Here is a 23,091-nt window from a genome sequence, read left to right on the forward strand (position 1 = left end):
TCCCTCCTCTGTCCTGTCTGCAGTAGGAGCCTCCCCCCTCTGTCCTGTCCTCAGTGGGAGCCTCCCCCTCTGTCCTGTCTGCAGCAGGAGCCTCCCCCTCTGTCCTGTCTGCAGCAGGAGCCTCCCCCCTCTGTCCTGTCTGCAGCAGGAGCCTCCCTCCTCTGTCCTGTCTGCAGTAGGAGCCTCCCCCCTCTGTCCTGTCTGCAGTAGGAGCCTCCCCCTCTGTCCTGTCTGCAGCAGGAGCCTCCCCCCTCTGTCCTGTCTGCAGCAGAAGCCTCCCTCCTCTGTCCTGTCTGCAGTAGGAGCCTCCCCCCTCTGTCCTGTCTGCAGCAGGAGCCTCCCTCCTCTGTCCTGTCTGCAGTAGGAGCCTCCCTCCTCTGTCCTGTCTGCAGCAGGAGCCTCCCTCCTCAGTCCTGTCTGCAGCAGGAGCCTCCCTCCTCTGTCCTGTCTGCAGCAGGAGCCTCCCCCCTCTGTCCTGTCTGCAGCAGAAGCCTCCCTCCTCTGTCCTGTCTGCAGCAGGAGCCTCCCTCCTCTGTCCTGTCTGCAGTAGGAGCCTCCCTCCTCTGTCCTGTCTGCAGCAGGAGCCTCCCTCCTCTGTCCTGTCTGCAGCAGGAGCCTCCCTCCTCTGTCCTGTCTGCAGTAGGAGCCTCCCTCCTCTGTCCTGTCTGCAGCAGGAGCCTCCCTCCTCTGTCCTGTCTGCAGCAGGAGCCTCCCTCCTCTGTCCTGTCTGCAGTAGGAGCCTCCCCCCTCTGTCCTGTCTGCAGCAGGAGCCTCCCTCCTCTGTCCTGTCTGCAGTAGGAGCCTCCCCCTCTGTCCTGTCTGCAGCAGGAGCCTCCCTCCTCTGTCCTGTCTGCAGTAGGAGCCTCCCCCCTCTGTCCTGTCTGCAGTAGGAGCCTCCCCCTCTGTCCTGTCTGCAGCAGGAGCCTCCCCCTCTGTCCTGTCTGCAGCAGGAGCCTCCCCCCTCTGTCCTGTCTGCATCAGGAGCCTCCCCCTCTGTCCTGTCTGCAGCAGGAGCCTCCCCCCTCTGCAGCAGGAGCCTCCCCCTCTGCCCTGTCTGCAGCAGGAGACTCCCCCCTCTGTCCAGGAGCCCCCCCCTCTGTCCTGTCTGCAGCAGGAGCCTCCCTCCTCTGTCCTGTCTGCAGCAGGAGCCTCCCTCCTCTGTCCTGTCTGCAGCAGGAGCCTCCCCCCTCTGTCCTGTCTGCAGCAGAAGCCTCCCTCCTCTGTCCTGTCTGCAGCAGGAGCCTCCCTCCTCTGTCCTGTCTGCAGTAGGAGCCTCCCTCCTCTGTCCTGTCTGCAGCAGGAGCCTCCCTCCTCTGTCCTGTCTGCAGCAGGAGCCTCCCTCCTCTGTCCTGTCTGCAGTAGGAGCCTCCCTCCTCTGTCCTGTCTGCAGCAGGAGCCTCCCTCCTCTGTCCTGTCTGCAGCAGGAGCCTCCCTCCTCTGTCCTGTCTGCAGTAGGAGCCTCCCCCCTCTGTCCTGTCTGCAGTAGGAGCCTCCCCCCTCTATCCTGTCTGCAGCAGGAGCCTCCCTCCTCTGTCCTGTCTGCAGCAGGAGCCTCCCCCTCTGTCCTGTCTGCAGTAGGAGCCTCCCCCCTCTGTCCTGTCTGCAGCAGGAGCCTCCCTCCTCTGTCCTGTCTGCAGCAGGAGCCTCCCCCCTCTGTCCTGTCTGCAGTAAGCCCCGCCCTTTGATTAGGTCCTTAGTTCTTCATCCAAAATGGAACAGACCAGCAGGAGATTAACTCTTTTGTTACCTCCAGGATTTCTACAAGTTTCAGGATCGTGGAGAAAATCCTGGCGACTGACAAACAGAGGGGAAAGGTCATCTACTGCTCCTATGCATCATTCCTTTTTAGGTTTACCATCTAGAATAGTGATATTGGGAGTCCCCCCGGCTGTACATGCAGAATCAGCAAAAAAATAAAATAAAAATAATAGCAGCATTCCCACCTTTGAATATACAGCACCCTCGGTCATAGCTGGATTACCCACAATGCAGCACTCCTGCAATATACGTACGCACAGCGAGCAGTGGTTAAGGGGATCCTGTCTCTAGACCCCCATTTATGCTCCACTGCTTTATTACACTGAGATCTATGAGATTTATCATAGCAGCAGAACACACAGGCTGTCATCATCCAGGGGATGTAAAGGGGTCTACTGCCATCTAGTGGTGACAGACGTGTACTACTGCTGCATACACTACAAATAAAACTAATAAAAAAAACTAAATCCTGAATGGGAAATCTCCAAAAATATGTAGTGAATTCCCCATTCATATATCACCAAATATTTAGGCAGAGTTGCATTTAAATTTCTGGGGAAGTTGTGTGACCCCTTTATTGAGCTATGGTGTGGTGGGGGCATATTGGTTGTCACCTAACCAGAATCTTTTCTTGCCTATAATTGAATTAATTGCTTCATTGCACCCAGCAGAGTGCCCCTTATAAATAGTAGTGAAAGCGGAGGTCCCCCTATAAACAGTGCCAGCAGAGCGCCCCCTATTAACAATACCAGCAGAGTGCCCCTATAAACAGTGCCAGCAGAGTGCCCCCTATTAACAATACCAGCAGAGTGCCCCCTATAAGCAGTGCCAGCAGAGCGCCCCCTATAAACAGTGCCAGCAGAGTGCCCCCTATTAACAATACCAGCAGGGTGCCCCCTATAAACAGTGCCAGCAGAGTGCCCCCTATAAACAGTGCCAGCAGAGTGCCCCCTATTAACAATGCCAGCAGAGTGCCCCCTATTAACAATACCAGCAGGGTGCCCCCTATAAACAGTGCCAGCAGAGTGCCCCCTATTAACAATACCAGCAGAGCGCCCCCTATAAACAGTGCCAGCAGAGTGCCCCCTATTAACAATACCAGCAGGGTGCCCCCTAAAACAGTGCCAGCAGAGTACCCCTATAAACAGTGCCAGCAGAGTGCCCCCTATAAACAGTGCCAGCAGAGTGCCCCCTATAAACAGTGCCAGCAGAGTGCCCCCTATTAACAATGCCAGCAGAGTGCCCCCTATTAACAATACCAGCAGGGTGCCCCCTATAAACAGTGCCAGCAGAGTACCCCCTATAAACAGTGCCAGCAGAGTGCCCCCTATTAACAATACCAGCAGAGTGCCCCCTATAAACAGTGCCAGCAGAGTGCCCCCTATTAACAATACCAGCAGAGTGCCCCCTATAAACAGTGCCAGCAGAGTGCCCCCTATAAACAGTGCCAGCAGAGTGCCCCTATATACAGTGCCAGCAGAGTGCCCCCTATTAACAATACCAGCAGAGTGCCCCCTATTAACAATACCAGCAGAGTGCCCCCTATAAACAGTGCCAGCAGAGTGCCCCCTATAAACAGTGTCAGCAGAGTGCCCCCTATAAACAGTGCCAGCAGGGTGCCCCCTATTAACAATACTAGCTGAGAACTCACACACAATAGTGTCTGCAGAGTGCCCCATAAACAGTCCTACAGTAGCTGAGCGCCCACACATAATAGTGTCAGCAGAGTGCCCCTATAAACATTTGGCTTAGGCCTCATGCACACGACCGTGGTGTGTTTTGCGGTCTGCAAACACAATTTGCGGAACGGCACGGACAGCCTTCAATATAAATGCCTATTCTTGTCCGCAAAGCGCGGACAAGAATAGGACATGTTGTATTTTTTTAGCGGGGCAACGGAACGGAGCATCGGATGCGGACAGCACACGGAGTGCTGTCCGCAACTTTCGCGGCCCCATTGAAGTGAATGGGTCCGCACCCGAGCCACCAAAACGGCGGCTCGGATGCGGACCAAAACAACGGCCGTGTGCATGAGGCCTTAAATAGATCCTCAGTTCTGTCTTGAATAATTTCACAATATGTCGTTATAAGGGCCCCGTTTTTATCACAGACTCAGAGTTATAGGATTCAATTCTCCACTAGGAGGAGCCACCAGATTCATGCAGTTTCCATTGACATTAATGGAGGCCGCAATTACCGCAGTGCGCCCCTCAGCGGCAGCTGTGTGGAATTACTGGCAGCGCTATTAATGGTGAAAATATAAAAGCAAAACTGTCCTCCAGGCTGGACTAATGCTGTAACGGGAGCCATGTCTGTGACTTTTATCGAACACATCGCCCCCTGGTGGTGGCAGCTAACAGCATTGTACAGGTATGTTTGTGAGGGAGCAGGGGAACGCATTGTAATTGTGTCACATTTTTCCTCCAGGAACGATTCGCCCTTGTCATCTTCGGAGCAGAATTTGCACTAAGGATTTGGGCCGCCAGTTGCTGCTGTCGCTATAAAGGCTGGAGGGGACGGCTGAAGTTTGCCAGAAAACCTCTCTGTATGCTGGGTGGGTGAGACACGGGGGACAATAACTCCATTGACTTTAAGGGGAGCATCATAGAACAAGAAACAGATAAAAACACCACAAACTAGCACTATTTCTTTTTGACAAAACTGAACTAAAACCATTTTTTTTGCAGCTTGTCCCAGAATTGTACTGGGGCGGCTTCCTGACACTTCTTTTTTACTTAAAAAATATTGTTTAAAACCTCCAGTAGTCTATGAAGCAATTATATGGTTACACACTGCCATCTGCTGGTCAGGATCTGTATTACAACTGTAAGGTTACACACTGCCATCTGCTGGTCAGGATCTGTATTACAACTGTAAGGTTACACACTGCCATCTGCTGGTCAGGATCTGTATTAAGACTATAAGGTTAGGGGGGTACTATCTCTCCTTAGGGAGAGAGCACCTTAATCAGTGTGAGGAAACTTACAGGCCATACATGCTCCTCTGGAATTCTGGGAGGGAAGGGATGCAAATTAGCTCTTAACAAGCTCCGCCTCTAATGCCACCAGATGTAAGGCAGCTGTCCTATAAGTCAATGTTTAGCTCTTAAAATAAGCCTTGAGACATGACTTGGATATTAAATAAGCCAGCACCTCATCTGCAGACAGCTGTTTCAGGGTGATTGCCCCTCATCAGTGCAGAGAAACAGCTGTCTGCAGATGAGATGCTGGCTTATTTATTATCCAAGTCATGTCTCAAGGCTTATTTTAAGAGCTGAACATTGACTTATAGGATAGTTGCCTTACATCTGGTGGCATTAAAGGCAGAGCTTGTTAAGAGCCCAACTATATGGTTATACACACTGCCATCCGAAAGTCAGGATCTGTATTACAAATATAAGGTTACACACACTGCCATCTGCTGGTCAGGATCTGTATTACAACTATAAGGTTATACACACTGCCATCTGCTGGTCAGGATCTGTATTACAACTATAAGGTTATACACACTGCCATCCGAAGGTCAGGATCTGTATTACAACTATAAGGTTACACACTGCCATCTGCTGGTCAGGATCTGTATTACAAATATAAGGTTACACACTGCCATCCGAAGGTCAGGATCTGTATTACAACTATAAGGTTATACACACTGCCATCCGAAGGTCAGGATCTGTATTACAAATATAAGGTTACACACTGCCATCTGCTGGTCAGGATCTGTATTACAACTATAAGGTTATACACACTGCCATCTGCTGGTCAGGATCTGTATTACAAATATAAGGTTACACACTGCCATCTGCTGGTCAGGATCCGTATTACAACTATAAGGTTATACACACTGCCATCTGCTGGTCAGGATCTGTATTACAACTATAAGGTTACACAGAAGAAATATCAATGTCCAGCTTATCCAAAAGTGATTTACTTTATTAAATAACAAATGTGCAAATAAAATCCATACTCTCCATGAAGCGTCTACGCGTTTCGGACCTCCGTAGCTGGGTCCTTATTCATGACTAAGCTGTAACTCCACTTTCAACCTTTTAATACTCGATACTCTAGTATCGTTTCATTCAGAGATGGGAGGGTTGCAATTAAGTGGAATGGAAAACACATGCAGTGAGTGCGTCACTATAAACAACAGAAAGCTGAAGAATAGCACAAAGAATAAATAATGTACATATTAAAAACTCAATATTGTAAAATTAAATCGTGTCTGCGGTGGAGACCCTGAGGGGTGCAGCTTCCCAACTGAAAGACCCAGAAGGATTCTCTATTTAGTAGCCTCCTTTTATGGTCTCCCCCTCGCCCACTCTATTCCTTGGGCCTCTTGCACACGACTGTATGGCTTTTTCAGTATTTTGTGGTCCGCAAAAAACGGATCTGCAAAAAATACAGATGACGTCCGTGTGCATTCCTTTTTTTCCGGAACGGAACAGCCGGCCCCTGATAGAACAGTACTATCCTTGTCCGTTATGCGGACAATAATAGGACATGTTCAATCTTTGAACGGAACGGAAAAACGTAAATGCGGAAACGGAAGACATACAGAGTAACTACCGTTTTTTTTTGCGGATCCATTGAAATGAATGGTTCCGCATATGGAACACAAAAAACGGAATGGAAAAGGAAAAAAAAAACTTGCGGCGGAGACGTTTCTTTCTCTGTGTCAGAAAGATGTTTCCTAATTCGCGTTTTGACAGCATTAGGCTACTTTCACACTTGCGTTTCTCTTTTCTGGTATTGAGATCCCTCATAGGGTCTCAATACCGGAAAAAAAAAACGCTTCTATTTTGTCCCATTCATTGTCAATGGGGACAAAACGTAACTGAACAGAACGGAGCGCTCCAAAATGCATTCCGTTCCATTTAGTTGCGTTCCCAGACCGGAGAGCAAACCGCAACATGTTGTAGTTTGCTTTCCGTCCTGGGATGCGGAACAAGACGGATCCAGCATGACCCACAATGCAATTCAATGGGGATGGATCCGTTTTCTCTGCCACAATAGAAAACGGATCCGTCCCCTATTGACTTTCAATAGAGATCATGACGGATCCGGAACTGCCTGCCGGAATCCTCTGCCGGAATTGTGAAAGTAGCCTAAAAGTGTGGCCATTTGACGTAGATTTAACATATTTGGATACATTCCTATGTTTCCAGCTGATACGTTTCCGATGGCCGCACTTTCCTTTATGGTGACGCCAGACTGGATTACTTTTCACTGGATCCAAAAACAGGCTGGGACTTATCTCTTGTGATAAGGTGGGGGCACCACGTGCGCACTCATTGCTGATCGCCATTGATCATCCATAGGCTACATGCACACGAACGTTGTTTGTTTCCGTGTCCGTTCCGTTTTTTTTGCGGATAGGATACGGACACATTCATTTCAATGTGCTGTCCACATCAGTATGTCCGTTCCGTTGCCTTGCAAAAAAAATACTGCATGTCCTATTTTTTCTAGTTTGCGGACAAGGATAGGCATTATTACAATGGATCCGCAAAAAAAACACATACGGTCGTGTGCATGTAGCCATAGCCAGATTCAAAAAATGTTTCTTAGGCCTCATGCACACGGCCGTGTGTATTTTGCGGTCCGCAAAAAACGGATCCGCAAAAAATACAGATGACGTCTGTGTGCATGCCGTATTTTGCGAAACGGAACAGCTGGCCCCTAATAGAACAGTCCTATCCTTGTCCGTAATGCGGACTTGTTCTATTTTTTTTACAGAACGGAAATACGGACATACAGAAACGGAATGCAAACGGAGTACGTTCCGTTTTTTTGTAGACCCATTGAAGTGAATGGTTCCGTATGCGGTTCGCAAAAAAAACGGAATGTACACGGAAATAAAATACGTTTGTGTGCATGAGGCCTTAGTATCTTGGAGATATCCAGGAATAAGGCTTATTAGGGTTCATTCACACGTCCGCAGCGTGTTTTGTGGATCCGCGGATCCGCAAAACACGGACAGAGGCAATGTGCGTTCTGCATTTTGCGGACCGCACTTTGCCGGCACTAATAGAATATGCTTGTTCTTGTCCGCAATTGCAGACCAGAATAAGGCATGTTCTATTTTTTTCGGGAACGGAATTGTGGACCCGGATGTGCGAAGAAATGGGGCAAAATGCGGAACGAAATTGCAGACGTGTGAATGGACCCTAAGGGTTCATTCAGACTTCCGTGGTGCATTGTGGATCCGCAATACACCCGCCCGGCACCCCCATAGAACTGTCTATTCTTGTCCGCAATTGTGGACAAGAATAGGACATGTTCTATTTTTTTCCGGAGCCGCAGACCAGAAGATCGGGGTCGCGCTCCAGAAATGCGGATGCGGAGAGCACACTGTGTGCTGTCCGCATCAATTCCGTCCCCATAGAGAATGAATAGGCAATTTGCGGAACGGATGCGGACCCATTATACGGATGTGTGAATGGAGCCTTAAGAGTTGTAACAAACTGTCTGCCCGTTCAGACGATCTTTCTGAGTCGGAGCCAATTCCAGCTACAATAGGTCTCATGGGAGGTGGAAAAAGCGGTTTATGTATTTCAGGTAATGACCGAAAAATAGGTGTCACTGGATAGTTAATGAAAATGTAATCAACTTGTTTTTGACTCAAAAATCCATTTTCTAATCCCAAGTGTAGTGAGGCAGAGGGTTTGGGCTGGAAGGAGGAGGGGGGGGGGGGGGGGGGGGTCGGTCATGAGCCAGCTTACAATAGGTATCGGAATCGACCACCGCCGCACCTTCTTTATCAGCCCATTTAATGATGATGTCATCTCTCTTTTTTAATTCACGCAAAGCAGTTACTTCACTAGGTTTTAAAAAGTTTGTGAGGTTACACACTGCCATCTGCTGGTCAGGATCTGTATTACAACTATGAGGTTACACACTGCCAACTGCTGGTCAGGATCTGTATTACAACTATGAGGTTACACACTGCCATCTGCTGGTCAGGATCTGTATTACAACTATAAGGTTATACACAATGCCATCTGCTGGTCAGGATCTGTATTACAACTATAAGGTTACACACTGCCATCTGCTGGTCAGGATCTGTATTATAACTATAAGGTTACACACTGCCATCTGCTGGTCAGGATCTGTATTACAACTATGAGGTTACACACTGCCATCTGCTGGTCAGGATCTGTATTACAACTATGAGGTTACACACTGCCATCTGAAGGTCAGGATCTGTATTACAACTATAAGGTTATATACTGCCACCTGCTGGTCTAGGCTAATATTACAGTCATAATGTTACTGACTGCCATCTGCTGGTCAGAATGAGTATTACACACAGCAGGTTACTGCAGGTCATGTAGTGACAACTCTAATTCCATCCACCTCGATTCTTTTTTTCCCCTAGATATCTTCGTCCTGGTCGCCTCTATTCCTGTGGTAGCTGTTGGGAAAAATCAGGGAAATGTGTTGGCCACATCTCTTCGGAGTTTGCGTTTCCTACAGATTCTGCGGATGCTGCGAATGGACAGGAGAGGGGGGACATGGAAGCTCCTGGGGTCTGCCATCTGTTCACACAGTAAGGTTAGTGGAGAGAATGGAGGCAATGTTATCTGAAGAAAGGCTCTGCATACTATATATGGTGTGCACGAGTGTATATATCACAGATATACCTATTGTCACGGATGGTGTACAGGAAACAAGACAATACCATATAACAATGTCTCTCTGGATCCACAACTAAGGAACAAAGGGAGACCCCTGCAATAGACCTGCCGCTCTCCCTCACTGCTCAGCCTATGCGAACACCCCAAAGGTGGATGGGCGCATATCCACGTTCCTCGGCTATCTATTACCTGAAGACCCTACAATAGTGAGGGGACACGACCACCGGCTCCCTACACTGACACGGAGGGAGTCAGGGTCACCTGCATCCAGAAAAGAGAAAATCATAAATACATAAACAGCACTTAACTTGCAGACGACTGACGACTGAGGACTGGGAACTGGGAACTGGGAACAGCATGCACACACACTCCAGGAAGTTGTATCAGCCGCACACTACTGCATTATGGGGAGGAATTTAAAGGGAAGCAATCAGTCCGACTGCATGACAGCTGAGATAGACTAACGAGATGAGAAACTAAACCAAAACAAAGAAATTCAAGGAGGAGGATCTGAAAAGCTCCTGTGAGCGCTTCTCAACTGTCTGGCTGTGACAGTACCCCTCCCTCTAGGAGTGGACTCCGGACACTCAGAGCCCACCTTCTCAGGATGGGACCTATGGAAAGCCCTGATGAGACGAGAGGCCTTAATGTCCGTCACTGGGACCCACATCCTCTCCTCAGGACCATAACCCTCCCAATGAACGAGGTACTGGAGGGAACCGCGGACAAGACGAGAATCCACAATCCTAGAGACCTGAAATTCAAGATTTCCATCAACCATAATCGGAGGAGGAGGCAAAGGCGAGGGTACAATAGGTTGAACATAAGGTTTCAATAAGGACTTATGAAAAACATTATGGATCTTCCAAGTCTGAGGAAGATCAAGACGGTAGGCAACAGGATTGATGACAGACAGGATCTTGTAAGGCCCAATAAACCTAGGACCCAACTTCCAGGAGGGAACCTTCAATTTGATATTCTTGGTAGACAACCACACCAGATCACCAACATTCAGGTCCGGACCAGGCACACGTCTCTTATCCGCCACACGCTTATATCTCTCACTCATGCTCTTTAGATTATCCTGAATCTTTTGCCAAATAGATGACAAAGACGAGGAGAATCTGTCCTCATCAGGCAAACCAGAAGAGCCCTCTCCCGAGAAAGTCCCAAACTGCGGATGAAACCCATATGCACCAAAAAATGGTGACTTATCAGAGGACTCCTGACGACGGTTATTTAAAGCAAACTCAGCAAGGGACAAAAAAGAACACCAATCCTCCTGATTCTCCGCCACAAAACAGTGCAGATATGTCTCCAGATTCTGATTGATGCGCTCTGTCTGGCCATTCGACTGCGGATGGAAAGCAGAAGAGAATGACAACCGAACCCCCAAGCGAGAACAGAAAGCCTTCCAGAATCTGGAAACAAACTGCGTGCCCCTATCAGAGACTATGTCTGAAGGAATCCCATGCAATTTGACAATGTGGTCAATAAATGCCTGCGCCAGCGTCTTAGCATTGGGCAAACCAGGAAAAGGGATAAAATGCACCATTTTGCTAAAACAGTCCACCACCACCAGAATCACAGACTTCCCCGAGGAACGAGGCAAGTCCGTTATGAAGTCCATGGACAGATGTGTCCAAGGACGGGAAGGAATGGGCAAAGGAAGGAGAGGACCTGATGGCCGTGAATGAGGGACCTTGGCACGAGCGCAAGTCTCGCAAGCTGCCACAAAACCCTCAACCGACTTACGAAGCGCAGGCCACCAGAATCTCCGAGCAATGAGATCCAGTGTGGCTCTTGCCCCCGGGTGCCCAGCAAGGACCGTATCGTGGTGTTCTTTAAAAATCTTGTGTCTCAAAGCGAGAGGCACAAACAACCTCCCAGGAGGACAAAGATCAGGAGCTTCTGACTGGGCTGCCTGCACCTCTGCCTCCAATTCAGGAAAAAGAGCAGAGACCACCACACCTTCAGCCAAAATGGGACCCGGGTCTTCAAAATTCCCACCTCCCGGAAAACAACGTGATAGGGCATCTGCCTTCACATTCTTAACCCCAGGGCGGAACGTAACAACAAAATTAAACCTTGAAAAGAACAAAGACCATCTGGCCTGTCTCGGGTTCAGACGCTTGGCTGACTCCAAGTAGGCCAGATTTTTATGGTCAGTAAACACGGTAATAGGGTGTCTGGCTCCCTCTAGCCAATGGCGCCATTCCTCAAAAGCCAACTTGATGGCCAACAATTCCCTATCTCCCACATCATAATTTCTCTCTGCGGAGGAGAGTTTCTTTGAGAAAAAGGCACACGGTTGCCATTTGGCAGGAGAGGAACCCTGAGACAAGACCGCACCCACCCCTACCTCAGAAGCATCAACCTCAACTATGAAGGGTAACAAAATATCAGGTTGTACTAGGATGGGAGCGGAAGTAAAACTCTCCTTGATATTAGAAAAGGCCTTACGCGCCTCTACCGACCAGGAAGAAAAATCTACCCCCTTTCTGGTCATACCAGTGAGTGGTTTAACAACAGAGGAATAATTCAAAATAAATTTCCTGTAATAATTAGCAAAGCCCAAAAAACGCATCAGCGCCTTCTGATTCTCAGGAAGCTCCCACTCAAGCACAGCGCGGACCTTCTCGGGGTCCATGCGAAAACCAGAAGCGGAGACAAGAAACCCCAGAAATTGGATCTCTGGAACCGCAAACACACATTTTTCCAGTTTCGCGTATAATTTATTCTCCCGCAGGATGAGCAAGACCTGACGTAAGTGTTCCTTATGAGTCTTGAAATCAGGAGAAAAAATCAAAATGTCATCCAAATACACTAATACAAATTTTCCCATTAAATGATAAAAAATGCTGTCAGGTAACATGGCCGAGGCTTCAGCCACACACCCTAATGACTAATAATCTCCCTTCCAGGAGCTCATCACTGCCTGGTACATTGGGTTCCTGACGCTGATTCTCTCATCATTCCTTGTCTACTTGGTGGAAAAAGACGACCACGAGCTAAACGAGAAGGGGGAGAAGATAGAAGATTTTGAGACGTACGCTGACGCCCTCTGGTGGGGACTGGTGAGTACAGGGTGGCTGGCTGCAGCTCCTTCCCTGTGTCATGATTTTCTACGTCTGATGGAAATCTCTCTCTCTATAGATCACCCTTGCAACCATTGGCTACGGAGACAAGACCCCGAAGACCTGGGAAGGACGCCTAATTGCAGCCACGTTCTCCTTGATTGGTGTCTCATTTTTTGCACTTCCTGCTGTGAGTGTAATAATCAGAATTGTTGTGTGCCACTAGAGGGAGCTGTCCTGTCTTTGTAGGTGCTCTCTTGTTTGGTATGGTTGTTGAGATTCTCTATGGTTGTGTCTTAAAGGATTAGTCCAAATGTTGGTCTTTTTCACAGTATAGTATAGAATTACTGTTAGAATTCTGCTTCAGTCCCATCCAGTGTAGAACAATACCAAACCTGGACAACCCCTTTAAGTGTCTTTTCCCCTTAAGGGTCTGACCTCTTAGTACTGCCCTTGCCCGATTTACCATGGTGTACCCTTCTAAGTTAAATCAGAGGTGCTCCCGTTTGTTCTAAGGATCAGTGGGGTTCCAGAGGCTGATTCTATATCTTATCTATATGCTTTCACTTTATAGGATGCGAATACCCTGTTTAACCCCTTAACGACATGTATGGCGGATGTTGTCTCTTTAAAGATGGCACCTGCAGGCACCCAGAGCCATAGTTGCAGGGTGCCTGAAGTTTCACATAGCAGACACCCGGGGCTAATGTCTGCAATCAGCGATAATGTCGATTGCAGACATTTAACCCCTCAGATGCCGTGGCTGAAAACTTAGGGAGCCGTTCATTTCCTGTGGCAGAGCTCCATAGGAACATACTTAGCGAATTTTTCATAGATTTCAATGCTAATGCATTGGAGTCTGACAGAAGTGTTCTGATGATCGCATGTTCAAGTTCCCTAAGGGAACTTTTAAAAAAAAAAATGTAAAAAAGAAAATAAAAAAATACAAAGTTATACCAAAAAAATCCTCAAAGGGTTTAAAGGGATATTATGGTATTGAATTTCTTTTAATAATAATAATAATAATTTTTTACATAATAAGGAGTTATACAATTGTCCAATATACTTTCTGTATAACCTATAGGACTTGGGTGGTATGACACATGGCTGCAGCGCCACCTGGTGGTAGTAATGCATATATCAAAGCTGAAAGCGACAGAGCCTCTCACAACAGTGTGGGCCACCCACACATGTCCCTTAAGGGGCCACTTTAGTATCTCAGCCCCATTTTGTACCAGCCTCAGGTAAATTTATCCATGCAGTTCATACCTAACATCCTTCACACTGTGCCCACAGAGAGCCCCCGGTGACGCATCCCCCATATCAAATAGTGAGGCCCAACACTGAGGCTGATATACCCTCCACAGCAAGCACTGCCACTAGAAGCAATTGCCTGGAGTGTCCCTAAGGACTGGATGCCCAAAAGCAACTTTAGAGTGGAAAATATTATTTATTGGTGTCAACTCTATGGCAGTATTATATAGGCTCTTTATGGGAGTATTATTTGGGTACTATATGGCAGAATTACGCACTCTTTATGGGAGTATTATTTGAGGAGAGCATATTATTTGGGTACTATATGGCACTGTGATGCAGGATCTTTGTTGGAGTATCGCATATTATTTTCCTACTATATCAGAGTATTTTGTGGGCTCTTTATTAGAGTATTATTTGGATGCAGTATATTATTTGGGTACTATATGGCAGTGTGATGCAGAATCTTTGTTGGAGTATTCTTTGGATATTGCATATTATTTTTCTACTATATCACAGTATTTTGGATGTGGGCTATATATGGGAGAATTATTTGGGTGCTATATGGCAGAATTACACACTCTTTATGGGAGTATTATTTGAGGAGAGCATATTATTTGGCTACTATATGGCACTGTGATGCAGGATCTTTGTTGGAGTATTGCATATTATTTTCCTACTATATCAGAGTATTTTGTGGGCCATTTATTAGAGTATTATTTGGATGCAGTATATTATTTGGGTACTATATGGCAGTATTATATGTTTTTTTTATAGGAGTATTATTTGGATGTGGTTTATTATTTAGGTACTATATAGTGGTTTTATGTGGGCTCTTTATGGGAGTATTATTTGGATACAGCATATTACTTGGATACCATGTGACAGTATCATTTGGGCTATTCATAGGAGTATTATTTGGATATAGCATATTATTTGGGTTCTGTATGGCAGTGTTATATTGGTTCTTTACGAGGGTATTATTTGGATGTTGTATATTATTAGGGGACTATATTGTGGTATTATTAGTGTTAGTATGCCACTATATGGCGATATTTTGTGGACACTGTGTGGGTGTATTATTTATGCACGGTATACAAACTGCACATGTATCCATGGGAAATTTTAAGAAATATCTAAACCTGGTAAAAGGGGTTCACGGCTACTGCCTTTTCATACCTAGGGCCCTATATTCCATAAATCTGCCTTTGGCCACAGAGCGGTGAAGCAGATGATCTACCGCTATCACTTATCCACAGCTGCGTCATACCCCTATAAAGCGGATTTTCTATAGCTTCTACGGGAGTTACACTGGTCAGACCCTGACTCACTAGTGCCACCTATTGGAAGGGCCACCCTAATAGTCAATGTACGACTCTTTGACATGCCTTGGAATGTGACCAGGAAGTATGGCCAAGCCATCTATCCATCCACAGACACCTACTTTTAGGAAGTATGGAGTAAGATTCTTACTGCCTGAGTGCGATACCTACGACACAGTGTAGGGAGGTACTGTCTGTCCTTGAAAGGTTTGTGGCACAAAAAAATATTCTACATTTTTCAAACCAGCACCTGGATCTGAATTTCTTTGCACTTGCATGTAATTAATAATTGAGTATAGCCACCGAGTTATTCAATTAAATGTATCTGTAGAGCACCACCTGCTCTTTGTTCTTTTTCTTATATCTCCGTCCACCTCACTAAGGTGGTCGCACATGCTCAGTTTAAATCTTCAACTGTGGCCAGTCATATCTTCTTTTAGAAGCTGTGGCAGTTACAGGCAAAGAGCTACAGCAGTAAGGACACGCCCCCTGAGAAAGGACACACCCCCTGAACTGCCAGCCTCAAGTAAATGTAGCAGAGCAATTGAAGCAATGTTTGTGGAGATCTCTGGATCCATGTGAGGTACAGGGATGGCTAGCTTTGTTAGAAAGAGGTTGTCCTGTACTATATGATGTCTTTAACCCCTTTAAGTAAACCAGCTGTGTATGGAGACTTGGTGGTTGACTCATAGCGAGCCACTTCCAGAAGGTGGTGCTAGTGGGATGGTTCTCCTTCTCCAGGAGACATCTTTTTACATATTATTTTTCCATGGTGTATTGCCATTAGGGCTCCATACACAGCTGGTCTCCTTAAAGGGGTTCTCCAGGAATTAAAAAAGTGAGAATACTTAAATAATTATTTTATAATAAATATATTCACAAATACCTTTCATTACTTAGAATGGCTTGTTTTGTCTAGGGAGCAATCAATAGGAGAAATAAAATGGCCACCGTCCTATCAGGACACACAAAACCTGTCCTAACCACACAGAAGGACAAGTTACTTCACCACAATGAGCCATAGTGCTGCCTCATCCTCCTCTCTGCTGTGCTTGTCAGGAATCATGATCTTGAATACAGGTGAATCTCTGTGGGAATGGAGAAGATGAGGAGACATGAGAGGAGGGTGAGGTGAGGCTAATGAGCAGCAGCTCTTATACGCAGTCTTCATTACCGCAGTCTGTCCTGTCCGTCCTCTCTGTACTTCATGTCTCCTCATGAACTCCATTTCTACATAAAGTTCTTATCATCTGTATTCAGGATCATAATCCCTGACAAGTAGAGAGGAGGAGGATGACGAGGCAGCTCTTTAGCTCACTGTTGTAAAGTAGCTTGTCCTCTTGTGTGATCAGGACAGGTTTTGTGTGAACTAATGGGACAGTGGCCATTTTGTTTTCCCTGATGATTGCCCCCCAGACAACACGAGCCATTATTAATAATATTTGAGAATACATTTATAATAAAGTAATATTTAAGTATTTTAATTTTCTTCATTCCCGGAGAACCCCTTTAAGGAGGGCCAGTGCCCCGCCTAAGTAATATATTAATAAGAAATACACAAGGTGAAGAGAGGCCATGTGATGTCTCAGGATGCTGCTCTGTGTATTTCAGGGGATCCTCGGATCTGGACTCGCTCTTAAGGTTCAGGAACAACATCGACAGAAACATTTTGAAAAGAGAAGGAAACCGGCAGCAGAGCTCATCCAGGTGAGAAGATGAGGATTATATATGATGTTATCGATTAGGATAAATACTGATGAATTTTATGCAGATGATAATGATGCTGACACTGGTGATGATAGTGAAATGGATGATAAATTATATTAAAGGGCATCGGTCAGCAGATTTGTCCCTATGACACTGGCTGACCTGTTACATGTGCACTTGGCAGCAGAAGACATCTCTGTTGGTCCCATGTTCATATGTGCCCGCATTGCTGAGAAAAATGATGTTTTAATATATGCAAATGAGCCTCCAGGAGCAACGGGGGCGTTACCATTACACCTAGAGGCTCAGGCCTGGAGGTTTTCAGGAAAGCACGTAGGCTGCAGCAGGGGTCAAGTCCTGGGAAAAAAAGTGTGGGAACTCACCCCCCGTCAGTGCCTCTCATCAGCCCCCCCCCCGTCAGTGCCTCTCATCAGCGCCCCCCCCCGTCAGTGCCTCTCAACAGCGCCCCCCTGTCAGTGCCTCTCATCAGCGCCCCCGTCAGTGCCTCTCATCAGCGCCCCCGTCAGTGCCTCTCATCAGCGCCCCCCGTCAGTGCCTCTCATCAGCGCCCCCCCGTCAGTGCCTCTCATCAGCCCCCCCCCCGTCAGTGCCTCTCATCAGCGCCCCCCCCCCCGTCAGTGCCTCTCAACAGCGCCCCCCTGTCAGTGCCTCTCATCAGCGCCCCCGTCAGTGCCTCTCATCAGCGCCCCCGTCAGTGCCTCTCATCAGCGCCCCCCGTCAGTGCCTCTCATCAGCGCCCCCCCGTCAGTGCCTCTCATCAGCCCCCCCCCGTCAGTGCCTCTCATCAGCCCCCCCGTCAGTGCCTCTCATCAGCGCCCCCCCCGGTCAGTGCCTCTCATCAGCCCCCCCCGTCAGTGCCTCTCATCAGCCCCCCCCCCTCAGTGCCTCTCATCAGCCCCCCCCCGTCAGTGCCTCTCATCAGCCCCCCTCCCGTCAGTGCCTCTCATCAGCCCCCCCCCCGTCAGTGCCTCTCATCAGCCCCCCCCCCGTCAGTGCCTCTCATCAGCCCCCCCGTCAGTGCCTCTCATCAGCCCCCCCGTCAGTGCCTCTCATCAGCGCCCCCCCCCCCGGTCAGTGCCTCTTATCAGCGCCCCCACCCCCCCGGTCAGTGCCTCTCATCAGCGCCTCCCCCCCCCGGTCAGTGCCTCTCATCAGCGCCTCCCCCCCCCGGTCAGTGCCTCTCATCAGTGCCCCCCCCCCCCCGGTCAGTGCCTCTCATCAGCGCCTCCCCCCCCCGGTCAGTGCCTCTCATCAGCGCCTCCCCCCCCCCCGGTCAGTGCCTCTCATCAGCGCCCCCTCCCCCCCTGGTCAGTGCCTCTCATCAGCGCCCCCCCCCCCCGGTCAGTGCATCTCATCAGCGACCCCCCCCCACCCCCCCCCCCCCCCCCCCGGTCAGTGCCTCTCATCAGCCCCCCATCAGTGCCTCTCATCAGCGCCCCCCCGGTCAATGCCTCTCATCAGCGCCCCCCCCGGTCAGTGCCTCTCATCAGCGCCCCCCCGGTCAGTGCCTCTCATCAGCCCCCCGTCAGTGCCTCTCATCAGCGCTCCCCCGGTCAATGCCTCTCATCAGCCCCCCGTCAGTGCCTCTCATCAGCGCCCCCCCGGTCAATGCCTCTCATCAGCGCCCCCCCCCCCGGTCAGTGTCTCTCATAGTATAAATAAAATATGGAGAAAAAAAAAACACTTACACTTACCTCTCCTGCTCCTGGACGCAGACGCTCCTCTTCTACTGCTGTAGGCTGCGCACGGAGTGACGTCACAGAGCGACTCACTCGGCTCCTGTGCGCAGCCCTCACAGCCGACAGCCGAGGACCAGGAAGGCGGCGGTGAGTACAAAGCCTTCACCGCTTCCTCCTGGTCCTTTTGCCCTGAAAGGGAACGGCGTTCCTGCCATGAAAAAAGTGCAGGAACGCCGTTCCCACGTGTTCCCCCTCGACTCGACCCCTGGGCTGCAGCCTGCAGAAGACACTGTCAGTTCCGGCAGCTGGGAGCACCACCAGCTGGAAGGGGAGGAGTGGGATTGGGGCAGCAGGCATGGATCTGCTGGGTAAGTAGTGCGGCAAGGAGGAGTGGGTCAGCGGCAAAATCGGGATGCAATACAAGGCATAGCGCTATCCAATGGACTGCCGGGAGTCTGACCCCCACCAATCAGATATTGATGAGCTATCCTAAGGATAAACACTAGAAAAAACCCTTTAAAGGGAGTTTCCAGTTTCCATTAACATCCTTTACAGAGGGAGCGATAACTCTGTAAGGTATTACTTTTACCTTTATTGCTCCTCAAGGAGCTCAGTGGTCACAGATATGGTCCTCTAGGACAAGTCGACTATTAAATGCCTTGATGTTAGAACGGTGGTCCATGGCTCCAGCCTGATGACTGATGATCCTGATCCTGATAAGATCTCTGTTGTTAATGGTGATTATGATGGTGTTGATGCTTCTCAGTTGTTAAGGTTGGTGGTGATAATTCTTCTTTTCATATGAACATAGGTATAAATCCTGTGTAAGTTCTCCAGTAATGATACTTTAGAGGGACTGTACCTGAATATAGAGTCGCTTTAAAGATTACCTACCAGCAGGATCAACCCTATTGGACCAGATATACTGCCTGGCAGGGTTGATCCTGCTGATTACAATGATACCTATCTTGTGAAAATCGGTTGTGGCGTTCCCGGGAAAAAAGACTCTTATTATCTATGCAAATGAGTGCTTCAGTGCACTGAGGGGTGGGGCCTAGCCTCTAAGTGCACCTCAGTTTTCCAGTGCTAGCCACGCCCTCTGTACACTGAAGCCCTCATTTGCATAAATAATAAAATATAAAAATTAATCAGCATGATCAACCCCACCACCAGGTGTGTCTGGTTTATAGGGTTGACCCTGCTGATAGGTGCTCTTTAAGCTATAGTGCTCAAAAATGTATTGTGAAGATTTTGCCATTTAAGATGTTGGCTCCTTGGGAATAAGGTGACCAGTAGGGGAGGAGGGGTATGTGGTTGCAGTTTCCTTCTCTGCCTTTGAGACTATAATATATAAATTGGCATGCTTCTGTAGAGTATTATTCCTCCTGTGCTCCCTCTTTCCTACTGTGCTATTTGTGTTTGTGTCAGTTTTCACTGTTATTTTTGCCATTCTATTCATGAACCAGAAAGAACAGGATGAGCAACGCTTTGTAAATGGAACAATAAGTGTTTTTCTTGGTTATTATATTCACCTCTGGTTTTATTTATAGAGCGCGTGGAGATTTTATGCCACTAACCTGAGCAGAATTGACCTGACCGCCACCTGGAAGTACTATGAGTCAATTGTGCAGTTTCCATATTTCAGGTGAGCGTCACATCGTTTAGCTTTATGTAATTCTTAGTCAGTGGACACGAACCTTGTGGCGTCTCGTGTCGTACTCCTAGAAAAATAATCGTAGCCGAGCGCCTGGGCCGGTCCTGTAAAGTGGCGTCCAGATGATTTGGGATTAAATTCAGCATGGGGACTATTTCTTATGGACACTGTAAATTCTGGTGCTAGATGGAGCAGGAAGGAAAGTAGTAAGGAAGGATAAAAGGGAAGGAGGAAATGGAACAAGGAAGGTGGAAAGAATGGAAGGGAGGAAGAAGGAAGGGAAGGCATCAATGAAGGAGGGACTGTGGGCAATAGGGAAGGGGGAAGAAAAGAAGGAATCAGGAAAGATGATAGGAAGATGGAAGTTGGGAGGAAGTTAAAAAGGAAGGAAATATATTTGGGAATGAAGGAAGGGAAGAAGAAAGGAAGGGAGGGAGAAGGAATGTAAGTAACAGGGAAAGAAGAGGAAAGCAGGAAGAGATGGAGAAAAATGCAAGTGAAAGAGGATGGAGGGAGGAAGAAAGGAAGAAAAAGAGGCAAAAAAGGAAGAATAAGAGTAAGGAAGGGAATAAGAAATGAAGGGGAAAAGTGGTATAAAGGGAGGAAAGGAAGCGAAGGAGGAAGAAAGAAACAGAAAAAGAGGGAAGAAAAGAAGAAACCAAGAAGGATGGAAGGGGGGAAGGAAGAAACAACAGCATACAAAAATTAGATGGAGAAATAAGGGAAGAAGAAAAAGGAAGGAAGAAAGGGAAGAATGAAGGTAATAAAAAAGGAAGAGATTGTGGTAGGATAAAAAGGGGAAGAAGGGAAAGTAGGGAGGAAAGAAAGAAACAGAAAAGGGAAAGGCGAAGGAAGGGAAAAAGAAAGTAAGATGGGAAAGAAGGAAAGGAGAAGGAAAGGAGAACGAAAGAGAGGAAGGCAGAGGAAAGGGAAGAAAAGAAGGATGAAAGGAAGGAGTGGGAAGAATGGGAAGCAGAATACAGAAGATTATTATATGATTATTTTAGTTTATGTCTTATTTTCATATTTCATTATAATTATCCCTTCACTATTCTGTCACTTTTTATTTTATGGCATCCAGACCTTAGCTGGGAATTAAAGGTTTTTCCAGACCTCTTCATGTATGCTGTATTATAGCATATCTAGCTAGTAAAGGGGCTGCCCACAGGACCACCTCCTCTATAAGCTACAGCAAAGACATCCAATGGACACACACATGATATCAGTACATGACGCTTGTCGTCCTTATTCCATGTTCACACTGCGAAGCAGTGAGAGATGTGTGCCCATCAACTGTGCAAGGTTTAGTGGGTTTGCAAAAATATAGGAGCCTTTAGCCCACAACATATCAGAAGAAAACAGGAGTATGATAGGGTGGTACAGTGGTTCAGTGATGTCATCAGACTGGGTGGAGCTATCTCACTATACAATGAATCTATCATAAGTTATAAAGTAGCTGAATAGTACATAACTTTTCATTATTGTATATAGGGAGAGATAAAGCCACGGGTGAACAGCCCACAGGCAGCCATTATTCACTGAGCCAAATTATCCAGATATTCTCTAACTTTATCTGCTGCTGCAGTGTGTGTATTTCTATACGTACAAATCATATGATCTATCAAAAGGAGCTGAAGATCCTTCTGACACATTCACTGTGGCTTCTGTGTGGAAAGTTATTAAAGGCCTTGTACATCTTTGAATTTTTTTTATCATTGCATTGTACTCAATTTGAGCAAAAAATATTTTTTCAATTGGTCTTTATTAAAAATGTTGAGCCCTTTTCTCTGTACAGCCTTGAGATTCTCTAGTAGCAGGATCTGAATTTTCACTCTGTTCTGTCAGGCAGCTCAGCTGTCAACTCTTTATATCTGACCTTGTAAACACTTAATGATAAGAATGTGGCTTAAATAAATGAACCTTTTTAGTAATTTAGAGATAAGGATTATTAGCTGATGGCACAAAGTGAAAGTACCGTTTACACAGCTAGACAAACAGTTAACCCTTTGTGATAGAATGACTTAATATCTTTTGATAAAGGCCAATTGAAGAAATGATCTTTAGGCCAAAATAAGTAAAATGCCCTCGAAGATGTACATAGCCTTTAATGTCGATAATAATTGCGACTGCCTGAGCTGCACCAGCTTATTGTGTTTCTTTCTTCCTTTCACTTGCTTGCAAATTTTCTGTAAAGGAAAGAACCATTGGATGGCGCCCCTAGGTATGTCTAACTATTGTCTATCTATCTATCTATCTATCTATCTATCTATCTATCTATCTATCTATCTATCTATCTATCTATCTATCTATCTATCTACCTCATGTCTATCTATATCTCTGTTTGCAAGAAACAGTAAGTGAACCTGCAGTACCCCAGAATAGGTTACTTGCAAAAGTGTTTCTTGTTATTTAAATGCTAATTAATGTTCTGATGTGTTATTTTACCTGTATAGTTTTGTGTGGATCAGTCAAGGTTAACAATCCTGACTCTTCCCTTGTAGGAAGCTAGGGGTTGGACCTAGGTCTGCCCCTAGTTTAGTGTGGAATCTAGTGTTAGCTGAGGAAGTGAGAGGAGCTACATATGCTCACTTCTTGGAGAAACTAGTCCTAAGTCCCAGAGGATCATTATCTCTGAGATATTTGTATCCAGAAAGCCATCACTACCTAACAGTACTCCAGAGAGAGGAAAGAAAGAACTAGAAGATGCAGAATGTGCATGGCCGAGCACTGGAGTCTGTCAGTAAGGTATTTTCTGGAAAAGGCTCATAGACTTTACTGCAGTGACAGGAACATTGCTAATAAATCCTTCACACTTGGACATGGTCCAGGACAGCTGTATCTTACTTCTGTACCCCATAACTGGGAATTACATACACCTTTGCAAGAGTAATATTGCCCCAGTCAAGATAGACTGAAGGAGTACTACAACCCCCATAATTGCTCATATCCATGCAGTGCTGTAGGGGAAGATTTGCACTGACAA

The 23,091-nt window shown here is 47.1% G+C and overlaps 1 protein-coding gene across 1 annotated transcript in view; it reads left to right on the forward strand.

The window, feature by feature from the left end:
• KCNQ3 (potassium voltage-gated channel subfamily Q member 3) overlaps positions 1-23,091 on the forward strand; it is a 245,637-nt gene that overhangs the window by 154,120 nt on the left and 68,426 nt on the right. The window contains exons 3-9 of the mRNA XM_040432900.1: positions 4,186-4,312; positions 9,136-9,311; positions 12,319-12,471; positions 12,551-12,661; positions 16,659-16,754; positions 20,005-20,099; positions 22,303-22,329. Coding sequence (XP_040288834.1) covers positions 4,186-4,312; positions 9,136-9,311; positions 12,319-12,471; positions 12,551-12,661; positions 16,659-16,754; positions 20,005-20,099; positions 22,303-22,329 — 785 coding nt within the window. The remainder of the gene's footprint in view (positions 1-4,185; positions 4,313-9,135; positions 9,312-12,318; positions 12,472-12,550; positions 12,662-16,658; positions 16,755-20,004; positions 20,100-22,302; positions 22,330-23,091) is intronic.

This window comes from Bufo bufo, chromosome 5 (assembly GCF_905171765.1).
Source record: "Bufo bufo chromosome 5, aBufBuf1.1, whole genome shotgun sequence".
Classification (NCBI taxonomy): domain Eukaryota; kingdom Metazoa; phylum Chordata; class Amphibia; order Anura; family Bufonidae; genus Bufo; species Bufo bufo.